The sequence below is a fragment of the Neoarius graeffei genome, chromosome 12 (assembly GCF_027579695.1).
Source record: "Neoarius graeffei isolate fNeoGra1 chromosome 12, fNeoGra1.pri, whole genome shotgun sequence".
In the NCBI taxonomy this organism is placed as follows: domain Eukaryota; kingdom Metazoa; phylum Chordata; class Actinopteri; order Siluriformes; family Ariidae; genus Neoarius; species Neoarius graeffei.
In genome coordinates, this window is record NC_083580.1 from 48,718,375 (window position 1) to 48,730,686 (window position 12,312).

The window sequence follows — 12,312 nt, forward strand, 5'->3', positions numbered from 1 at the left end:
TGGATAAGCGACGCCTGCCGTGGACCAAACGAACTCAATTCAACATGGCTAAAAACCGAATAGGCCAATAAGTATAATATTTAATTGCAATTAGTTGCCAATACGAGTCACGATATAAGGTTACTAAAACCGAAAACGTAATTGAATAACACGTTAATTAAGAAATAAAGCAAGTTTAAAAATGACTTCAGTCCTCCTTTAAGGTTCGGCACACTCTTCTTTCACAGCCATACCTTTGGAAGGTGTGCAGAATGTTGTTTTGTATTGTCTTGTTGAAATATGTCTGGGAAAGTTTGTTGCCTTGAAGGCAGAATATGTTGCTCCAAAATCTCAATGTACTTTTCTGCATTAATGCTGCCATCAAAGAAGCGCAAGTTACCTTTACCAAGGGCACTGATGCAGCCCCATACCATGGCACACCCTGGCTTTCGGACTTGTTGCTGGGAACAGTTTGGATGGTCCATTTCTTATTTAAAAAAAAAAAAAGGCCTGGACTCCTGATTCATCTGATCACAATACATATTTCCACTGTGTGATGGTCCATCCCAGATGCCTCCAAGCCCAGAGAAGTTGACAGCGTTTTTAGACACCGTTAACATCAGCCTTCTTTTTTGCAGAGTAAAGTTCTAACTGGCATAGCATAACTGCTTAAAGGTTTACCAAAATAATCCTGAGCGCATGTGGTTATATCGGCTATAGATGACTATAAACCACGTGATCAAAATGCGCTGCGTCATGAGCGTCCGACAGCAGCCGCTGAAAGCATGCCTGTAAATAATGCTGAATTTTTCCTCAGTATTCCTAATATGTGAACAATCAAGCAAAGATAGATGTGTGTGGTTTTGACCCATACTATTTTAAAAAAGTCAGACTTTTGTGAAGATAAGATGCTTCTACTGACCATCGAGTATGAATACAGGTCATTTTTTCTCCAATGGTTAGGACATTTCATCCAAAACCTTTTTCATACGCACTATCAGTTATTTTATATTTCAGGTATTTTTTTGTTTGAAAAAAGGAGGAATTTTCAATGAAATTTGACCAAAGCAAAACACATTTTTGTAAAGCAAGTGAGTGCCATAGTACGTGCGCTTCGACACTAAAGAGCGTACTAAAGGGCGTAACCACGTCAGCCCGTGCCACTTGCTGACCCTGGGATGAGTTAACTCCCTTGTCATTGCAGGCTGCTCGCATGCATGTCTGTTTCTGGCTGGATCACATTAAATCTTCAGGCGTGGAGCAGTGCTCTCGCGGGGGCTTCGTTTGCGAATCCCAGGCCAAGGCGCAGTCCTACCGACCTAAGACCGTGCCCTTTCGAAAGGGGAGGCTTAGAGGGAAGTGTCTGTAAAATTTGGCTTTGCTGTGAGCTCTCCTGAGTGAGTAATTAATTTTTAAAGCCGGCTGGATCATGTTAAATCTTTAGGCGCCAAGCAGCGCTCTCACAGGGCTTTCATTCGTAAACACCTGAAATATGAAATAATTGATGGTGCGTATGAAAAAGGCTTTGGATGAAGTATCCTGATCCCCTCGTCTCCTCTCCGTACCAAGCCTCAGTTTCCCCGCCCTCTTTCCGAATCACAGACGGAATTCTAAAAAATCAGAACATGCCACTATCACGAGTACTGTTGCGACTGCAACCATATACAGCACAAAAATATGGCATAGCTAAAAGAACGCTTAAAGCAGTGGAAAAACAAAGAGTTGCGCACGCGTGACTATGTTTTGTATGGAATGTCGCTTGACCCCACATTTGTATCTCCACCAACATGGCTGACATCCAGGTTTCTATTTTGCTTTGACGTCACTTGCGAGTCAAGGATAGCGGAATGACTGTTCTTGATGCAGTGCTGCCTGAGGGATAGGAGATCACGGGTGTTCAGCTTTGGTTTGTGCCCTTGCCCTTAATTCCTCCAGATTCCTTGAATTGTTTAATATTATTATGCACCATAGAGGGTGAAATATCCAAATTCCTTCCTATCTTGCTTTGAGGAACACCGTTTTTAAACATTTAAATCATTTTCTCACGCACTTGACCAACTAGAGCCTCGGCCCATCTTTAATCTTCAAAGACTAGGCTTTTCTGGATACTGATCGTGTATCAAATTAGGTTTACAAATCACCTGTTGACATTACCCGTTTCAAATCACATCATTATTTTACCTCATTACTAGCCCTAAATTGCTCCCGTCCCAACTTTTTTGGAATGTGTTGCAGGCCTGAAATGCAGGAATGGCTGTATGTTAACGACTTCAGGAGATTCAAAATGCAGCGGCTAGGGTTCTCACACGAACAAAAAGAACAGGAGCACATTACTCCAATTCTAAGGTCCCTTCACTGGCTTCCAGTAAGCTACAGAATTGACTTTAAAGTATTGCTGCTGGTATACAAATCTCTAAATGGTACAGGGCCCAATTACCTCTCTGATATGTTGCAGCGGCCTAACCCAATCAGATCTACCAGATCAGCAGCAAAATTTACTGGTAAAACCTGTTGTTAAAACAAAGTGTGGTGAAGCAGCTTTTAGCTACTATGCAGTCCAGCTATGGAACCAACTCCCAGAGGACATCAAAAATGCTCCTGCTGTTGGCAGCTTCAAATCTAGATTAAAAGACCAAGCTGTTCTCAGATGCTTTCTGCTAACTGATTAATATCATCATCTTTACATGTTTTAAACTTTCTTAACTTTTACAGTCTCTGCATGTTTTAAACTTTACTTAACTTTTATTCTATTTTATTCTGCTGTTTTTTTTTACTGAACTTTTACTTCATTTTATTATTTTATTTCTACTATTGTTTAATTCTTCTTATTTTTTTCTCTCTTCTTCCCCCTTTATTTTATGTAATTTTATTTTCTATTCTTTACTGTTTTGCTTTTACTTCTGTAAAGCACATTGAACTGCCACTGTGTATGAAATGTGCTATATAAATAAACTTGCCTTGCCTTAACAAATGAAATTAAGTTGACCAGACAAAACATGAAATATCTGGGGTTCATACTGTTTGCATTGAAATACAAGTCATTGCAAATTTAGAGAAAAAAAAAAATCACTGCTATTTGCATTTTCCATACCGTTCCAACTTTTTCTGTTTTGGGGTTGCATTTATAACCAGCAAGGCAGATGAAATAAAGATTTTTTTTTTGTAGCTTTGGATGGCAACGGTGTATTGAGAAGTGAGGAAACTAACATGGCTCAGGTGTCAGGGTTATGATCGACCTGTATGATAACGTGCATCAGAGCTGTCATTCAGCTCCCACCTGGTATTACTGTTACTGTGTATGTAACTGATGGGTAATCACCTGAGTCAGATGGGTGACGCTGCATGGCAGTGGTGATAATGGCTTGGACCTCAGTGCTGCCTGACAGCTTGGCGTAGTGCAGCACGTCGTGTCCTAGGGAGTCGAGCAGCCGTAGGTCGGCTCCCCTGTGCACGAGCAGATCCACAACTGCTCCACAGTTGCTCTCACTGGCCAGCATGACAGCACTCCTGCAGCATTCACACCAAATATTAACCAGACCTCAAAAGAGAACACTTCTCTGAAAGAACTAGAGAGCTGTACAAGTGGCCCCACCTGCCGTTCCTGTCACAGGCATTGATGTTGGCTCCCCAGTCCAACAGGACGCCACATGCCTCTGTGTGGGCGTGTCTCGCTGACAGTAGCAAGGGTGTGAATCCGTCCTACAGGAAGGCAAGGTGAAAGATTAGTGACTAATTACAGATGGGATGATGTAACAGGATGAAAACATAAGATGATGAATCAGAAACTGTTGTACTGCATTTGCTTTTACTTCATGGTCATGTGTCATTTGTAGTTTGTCTCTTGTGGTTGCGACAACTACCTTCGTCACTTTTGGGCGAGGCCGGTCAATCAAATTAGCAAAGCAAGCTAAAGTGTACCAGTTACATACACTCATCAGGCACCAGCTATCTCAGCTACTTCTTCTCCAGCTTTATTTTTGTTTGCAATGTTTCTTTGGACATTTAATGGGAGGTTCTATATGACAAGATAAGGTGAAAGCACAGTTAAGTTTTTCTTTCTTTCTTTTTTTAAACAGTAACTTGTTCAGGCGGCGCGGTGGTGTAGTGGTTAGCGCTGTCACCTCAGAGCAAGAAGGTCCGGGTTCGAGCCCCGTGGCCGGCGTGGGCCTTTCTGTGTGGAGTTTGCATGTTCTCCCCGTGTCCGCGTGGGTTTCCTCCGGGTGCTCCGGTTTCCCCCACAGTCCAAAGACATGCAGGTTAGGTAAAATGGTGACTCTAAATTGGCCGTAGGTGTGAATGTGAGTGTGAATGGTTGTCTGTGTCTACGTGTCAGCCCTGTGATGACCTGGCGACTTGTCCAGGGTGTACCCCGCCTTTCGCCCGTAGTCAGCTGGGATAGGCTCCAGCTTGCCTGCGACCCTGTAGAACAGGATAAAGCGGCTAGAGATAATGAGATGAGTAAATTGTTCCGAGTGAGGAAGAAATGTTGGAACACACCATCGCTACAGAATTAAACCTATTTGTTTGAGCCAATTGGTTCAATTTGTTGCTTTACCATGTCATAACTAATTTGCATGGAGCAGAGAAAATTATTTAAATGCCACTTTGTTGTGTTTTAACTGAAACGACAGTTCAGTGTTGTACATATATACTGTATGTACAAAAAGAAGTTTCCTGCAGCTTGCTAGTGTGAAAGCAGGGTTAGAGCTGGACAATAATCGAAACTAAATGAACATTTTCAGATCTGGTATTATCATTCATCTTAGGTGATCAGTAAGTGTAGGTGTGAATGGTGTCTAATGCATCTCAGAGAACACCACATCGTTGCATTCCATTTGTAATCAGTGCTTATGTGTTCTAAAACCCAACAACCAGAGTGGAGTTGCCCAAGAACCCTTTCTCAAGTAAAAATACTCATCTCATTATCTTTAGCCACTTTATCCTGTTCTACAGGGTTGCAGGCAAGCTGGAGCCTATCCCAGCTGACTACGGGCGAAAGGCGGGGTACACCCTGGACAAGTCGCCAGGTCATCACAGGGCTAGTAAAAATACTGTTACTGAAAAATAAAATAAGTAAAAGAAGTCAGCAAACCATCTGACATGCACATTAGTAATTTCAGTGTCGGATTTACTGATTTTTATTTTTCTGACTGTATAACACACTTGTCTATAAACCAGGACATCACAGGGATAAAAACAGCTGTAGCTAAATCACTTTTTTCCTTAGAATTTGATGTCACTCCAAACCAGTATCAGGCCTGGCAAAGGCATAGGGTGTAGCCTAAAGCTTAAAGTGCATATTCTGGACCAATTTCGTGTTTTTTTTTATATGAAAGTATGTCCCTTTACACACTCATCCAGAAGGGTAATTTTGCACAAGGCCATCTGTCTACAGCAGAAAAAAATAAAATAACAAAAGACATCTGGAAAAATTCCAAGGGAGTCTGGAGCCAGATTCGTGACGTTACCTGCAGAAGCGCCAGCAGGCTGCGCGAGCTTTGCTCGGTTTCAGTGCACAGCCTGTGTAGACCAAGCGCTCCCATTTCTCTCTCATTGTCCGGTCTTTTGGGAAACGATGAGTACTAATCCCATCGTGATTGGTGTTGCTACACCCTCCTACGATATATCTGTTAACCATTTTAATAATTACGCAATAACGTTGAAGAAATTTGCAGAAAACCACCAGGTCGTTTTCTCATAAACAAACCAGCGCTGACGTAGGATTCAGAGGGAGGTGTCCCGCAGATGATGTCATGAAAATCAATGTTTGCCGGGAAATCCAAATGGCAAGTTTTTTCAGAGGCGGACCAATTCGCCTCAAATGGCTTGATTTCAACTGAATTTTTCTGGTATTGTGCAAGGTAAAAAAATTGCAGAGAATGCAGAATGTTACAGATATTTGACCAAAGTTTAATATAAAATAGGAGAATTACATTAATCTTGCTCCTGAATTTACCCGTGATGTGCACTTTAAAGGCAGAGCTTCATTGTAAAAATCTGGATAATATAGATCATATTTAACTTTTTTTTTTTTTTAAATCACAGAAATGTTGATTCTGGTTAGTCAGAAGCTGTTGATTACTTTTCTAGAACAGCATTTCTGACAGTAGTTGAATTGTGTGTTCAAGTTCTACTCCTTGAAAGAGGACATGCCGTGGAAATTCTTTTGTTGTTTTTGAAATATGTTGATGTGACTTGGAGACGTACTGGGCCTTTCCAAGTTTCCTTCCTGTTACCTTCCTAGTCTGTAATGGACATAGGAAGAAAATAGGCAGAGAGAGCAGGCCAGTTCGAAAAGTGTCCATTTCCTATGACGAAACTTCCCTTGGTACCACCCCTCATTAACATATGATGGCTCATAGCAATCTGAATAAAGATGATGGAGAGGATCCATCTACCTAGAAGGAACAAGTGATGATGTCGGGGAGAAAGCTCAAGTGTGCTGTTCCAGGATGTGTAAAAGAAAACCCAAGTGTGGATATTCTTCCAAAGAAAGCCAACACACACAAATAAGAGCAGCCGAACTTCATTTTCGGCAAAGTCCCTAAACATTTCAGCATATAAAAATAATGTAATATATGTATACACACACACAGAGATATTTCATGTTATTTCAGAGGTTTTTTTTAATGATTTCTGTATTATAGTACAGAAAAAACCTCTGAATAGAGGCTTGTATACTATCTATCTATCTATCTATCTATCTATCTATCTATCTATCTATCTATCTATCTATCTATCTATCTATCTATCTATCTATCTATCTATCTATCTATCTATCTATCTATCTATCTATCTATCTATCTATCTATCTATCTATCTATCTACACTACCGTTCAAAAGTTTGGGGTCACCCAGACAATTTTGTGTTTTCCATGAAAAGTCACACTTTTATTTACCACCATAAATTGTAAAATGAATAGAAAATATAGTCAAGACATTTTTCTGGCCATTTTGAGCATTTAATCGACCCCACAAATGTGATGCTCCAGAAACTCAATCTGCTCAAAGGAAGGTCAGTTTTATAGCTTCTCTAAAGAGCTCAACTGTTTTCAGCTGTGCTAACATGATTGTACAAGGGTTTTCTAATCATCCATTAGCCTTCTGAGGCAATGAGCAAACACATTGTACCATTAGAACACTGGAGTGGGGAGCGTCATGGCTCAGGTGGATAAGGCGCCATACCATAAATCCGGGGACCCGGGTTTGATTCCGACCCGAGGTCATTTCCCGATCCCTCCCCATCTCTCTCTCCCGCTCATTTCCTGTCTCTGCACTGTCCTATCCAATAAAGGTGAAAAAGCCCAAAAAATATATCTTAAAAAAAAAAGAACACTGGAGTGATAGTTGCTGGAAACGGGCCTCTATACACCTATGTAGATATTGCACCAAAAACCAGACATTTAGTAGAATTTAGCTAGAATAGTCATTTACCACATTAGCAATGTATAGAGTGGATTTCTGATTAGTTTAAAGTGATCTTCATTGAAAAGAACAGTGCTTTTCTTTCAAAAATAAGGAAATTTCAAAGTGACCCCAAACCTTTGAACGGTAGTGTACCTATCTATCTATAGACAGACAGAAAGAGTGCATTTTCTTAAGTCTCCTCATAAGATCACACTTTCTTGCTCTTTGCTGATTGTTATTAGCTTATTGTTGTGCACACTGCATAGTGAAAGATTTCCAATCAAATACATACAGTTGACTAGGAGCAGCTAAATTCAGAAAAAATAAAAAATGAATGACTCGGTTATGCTAGTGAATCAGTACGAAGAGTCATTCAAAAATAACTCGAATGTGAACTGCACACCACTAATTCCGTGAGTGTGGCTGACCGATTTCTTTTTTAACTAGAACTGGGAGTAAACTCGCTATAGAATACCCCCCGCAACAAAATTTGTCAACTGGAATTGTGTGAACGTAAAAAAAAAAAAACCCCAATAATTTGATTCAAATTGACCATGATTCAAATTCCTATTAGTCATTCATCTCAATAATATATGGTGTCTAAATCCATTTGGTACAATGTGGTATCATTTCCAGGGTATCAACAAGTCTAGGAGGAACCACATTACCAGATAATGACATATGCAAGAAAATAAGGATCTTTAAGACCTTGGTTTGGGATTCTTCTTCTTCATGCACATCTTCAGGTGGTATACTGTAACTGTGTAAAGTTTCATCGAAATCTATCAAACCGTTTAGGAGGAGTTGTGCTTACGAGCCTGTCATCATTGCCATATGTAAGGGAATAAGTTGAATTATCTCCCCTTTGAAACGTCGGACCGGAATTATTTTCCTTCTTGCACATCTTCAGGTGGAAAACTGCAACTGTGTAAAGTTTCATCAAAATCTATCAAACTGTTCAGGAGGAGTACCGCTTACAAGACACATGGACAGAGCAATTCCTATATACCCCCCCCCCAAACTTTGTTTGCAGGGGGTATAATTAATTAAAGAAGTATATTTTTGTTGCATTTGTTCAGTTAGGTTCCTCTTTAACTACTTTTAGGACTCGTGTGAAAATCTGATGTTTTAGGACATAGTAATGCAGAAATATAGAAAACTCTAAAGGGTTCACACACTTTCAAACAACACTGTATACAGATGCTCATCCCATTCCAAATGCAAATAAATCAAATTCAGATTTATAAATGCATAAACATTATTGGCTTGTAATGACCTGATCTTTATAGATAAAAATTTACTGCATAAAAAATACTGATTTTTCCCCCCTTTTTTTCCTTGTGAGTCAGGGGGATTTGATGATCTGTGACAGTTTTTGGCAGCAAATAAAAAAAAAAAAAAAAAAAATCTAAGTGCAATATCATAGACTGAACTGAAAAAGAAATAATGAAAGCAGTCAGGCAGACTGATCATCTCCCCTCCCCACTGCCCCAGAGATCAGTGGTCTATGCCAATTATTTGAGTGCAGAAAGCAGGAAGACGACACATCAGAAGCATGATTAGTGAGGCTATGCTTAGCTTTTGGCTGCACTCGGGAACATGATAAAAGCTCGAGAGTGACCGGCACCATAACAGACATGAAATGCATTCGGGCATACCAGCATCTACAATACATTATGGTTGTTAAAACAGAGGACGGCAATCCCGTGCATGATGATCAATCAGTCTGGCTTTCACAGGTTTTCAACTTTTTCCAGCACATTAATACAATACATAGCATGTACCAGTTCCCCATTCTCCAAAATCACAGTATAGATTAAAGCAACAAGATGTGAAATACAGACCTCATTTACAGGACACATGGACTTTAGATTACACCAGCAAATGTGTCTTGGTACCTGTGTGTGAAGCTCTATGAATTTGCTTTTACTGTATAAGTTCATTGATTCAACTCCTCAATGCATCCTCAGATTCTCTTAAACGATTCTCAAGCAGTACACAAAAATGTTCTACATTTGACATGAAGCTCATGCATTTTTTTTTCTTCTAATTGAGGGGGAAAAAATAAGTCAATAGAGATTTCTGAGAGGAAAAATAAACTCAACTAAAAACCCCTACCAAATTCCATTTAAAAATATGCAGTGGGATTTTAATTACTTCAGTATTCAAATGCATTTGAAAACGTTAATGAGGCTCTAATTTTAATTTCAGCAAAAAAGACAAAAATCATGAAACAATACTGTACATTCATCATAAGCTTTAATGTTTCTCATTTTATTATTCCCCCCACCAACAGTAACATTTTCTTGTCACTGATATTTAGCTCAATTTTACATTTCTTACAGAAAACCCTGTCAAATGGCTACCTAGGTTGCTGTAAACCATACTGTACATAGTGAACTACAGTTGTGGTCCGAAGTTTATATATACTCATCATGAACATGGATATTGTGCGAGTACTGGGCTTTCAATGATTTCTTTGAACTGTTCTTTTTCTGTGGCAGAATTATTGCACAACATACTGTACATATTTAATAGAAAATAAGAATTTGGTGCAAAAGTTTTAATTTATTTTGGGTTTTATGAAACCCAAGTCGTAAGAATAACATTTTCCCTATTCCTATGACATGAACGCAAGTTCTGGTAGCGCATGCACAAACCGCCATTAACGGATTGAAAAAACGGCTGAAGAAACGAGCAGCTCTGTGCAGGATAAGTGTTCACAATTTTTGCATGAAGGTGCAGAATTTGAATAAATGGACTTTAGTATCTTCCATTCAGGCACATCAAAAACATGTTCCTGTATCAGGCAAACGTAGAGAAATACTATACATGAACAGACGCCAAAAATGTAGATGTATGGCCTAAGAAGTACAATTTGCATTTTTTGTCGTATTGACCAGTCTGCCTGGGCTGCGTGGTGGAAAGTCGACCTGTTGTTTATGTCTTACTAGGAAAAAATGAAAAATGATAAAGGTCATATTATGAAAACAGATACTGACGTTAGGCACCAAAATAAAATGGATAAGGAAATTATTCATTATATAGTTGCCATGTACCTTTAAAGCGTGGGCAGCCACTGAAGTTTTAGAGAAAATAAACTGGGCAAAGAAACCAAACTGCCCATAAAGGCAAAGCCAATAGTAGCAAATCATTTCTATTTTATTTGCCTATTTTTATTGAAATGAGTCATTATCATATACATGTGATAGCTAACGATAAAAAATATTTTCACACCCAATGCTGTAAGCATAATTCTTACGACCCTGAGATTGTAAGAAGTGAGGCGAAGAATAAGTGATACCGATCTGCGCATGCGCTACCGGAACTTGCGTTCATGTCATAAGAATAAGGAAAATATTAAAGCCGCAAGCGGCCTCGACGGGCCCTCGCGCCAGCGGCCATGGGGGGCGGGGGCATGCGTCCCCGCGATATACCTTCCACAGCTTCTTCGGCAAGAGACATTACTCCCGCAATGGCGACAAAGAACAGAATTGGACACATGGCAACGATAGGGTCTCGCACTGGACGGTGCTCGGGCCCTAATAATAATAGCGCCCCAATAAGGGTCTTGGAAAGAGTTTGCTTGCCAAGTTTGTCAAATCAGAAGCTGCAATATCATTTCTGCCATAACCAGCACCCCCAGGGGCGAAAGTGCACAAAATTAGGCGTACATGTCAGGTGAGCTATGAAGAGTTTGCGTATGAAGTTTGATGACAATTGAGTAAATAGAAGATGAGATATAGATTTTTGAAGAATAAAATTTTTGGTTTTTCCCATGTCAGTAGGTGGCGCTACGCTGTACATGAGCGATTATGAGTTGGAAAAATAAGTGTCTACAACAGGAACGCACTATCACAAGGTAGTGGTGTGAAGGAAAAGCATTATGGAATAATTTACCAAAAACCCGTTTTGGAGAAATTGCATCGGCCAAAAACAGCGCCCCCCATGGACGAAAATTCCCAAAATGTGGTATACATGACATGGGAGGTAGGAAGAGGGTGGCCGTGAAGTTTGACCAAATTTGAGGAAAGACTGGAATTTTTGCCCAAAAATAGCGCCCCCAGTGGCGAAATATCACAGAAAGTGGGTAACATGTCAGAAGCCCAATGAGTGATCTGCGTGTGAAGTATGAGCAGTTTTGAGCAAGTAGAAGATTTGTTATGAATTTTTAAGCATGTAAAATGTTGCATTGAAAATTGATTGACGTATAACTTCTGAACGGTTTATGCTACGTGAAACGTATTTAGTAACTTTTGTCAGCCATGCCTGTAGATGATGTGTATCAATTTTGGTGACATTCGTATGAACGGTCTAGGAGGAGTTGCGCCGTCTTCGTGGCCATGCATTTCGCACAAAAGTGAAATTACCTCACTTCTTGTTGGGCGTGGCTAATGCATTGGCATTACATTTTTGTCCGGCTTAGTGAGATACATATGCGTACCAAATGGCATGCCACTACTACAAACTACATGGCAACCAGGCACCTTAATGCGGGAGGCCAAAATCACAACGAGTTAGGGGGCGCTATAGAGGCCCTGAGGCCCGCCTGGATCTGGGCTTCTGGTTCTCAGAAGCGGTGGCAGTCTAAGAAAAAGGAGCCAAATTTCGTGCGTTGTCGACCATGGCAAGCGCCCCAATAAGGGTCCTGTAAAGAGTTTGCTTGGCAAGTTTGACAAATCAGAAGCTGCAATATCATTTTTGCCATAACCAGCACCCCCAGGGGCGAAAGTGCACAAAATTTGGCGTAGATGTCAGGTGAGCTATGAAGAGTTTGCGTATGAAGTTTGATGACAATTGAGTAAATAGAAGATGAGATATAGATTTTTGAAGAATAAATTTTTTGGTTTTTCCCATGTCAGTAGGTGGCGCTATGCTGTACATGAGCGATTATGAGTTGGAAAAATAAGTGTCTACAACAGCAAC

General features: G+C 40.2%; 1 protein-coding gene across 1 annotated transcript in view; it reads right to left on the reverse strand.

Annotated features, from left to right (window-relative positions):
- rai14 (retinoic acid induced 14) overlaps positions 1-12,312 on the reverse strand; it is a 223,541-nt gene that overhangs the window by 33,546 nt on the left and 177,683 nt on the right. The window contains 2 exon segments of the mRNA XM_060935956.1: positions 3,299-3,486; positions 3,572-3,678. Of these exon segments, the coding sequence (XP_060791939.1) occupies positions 3,299-3,486; positions 3,572-3,678 (295 nt within the window).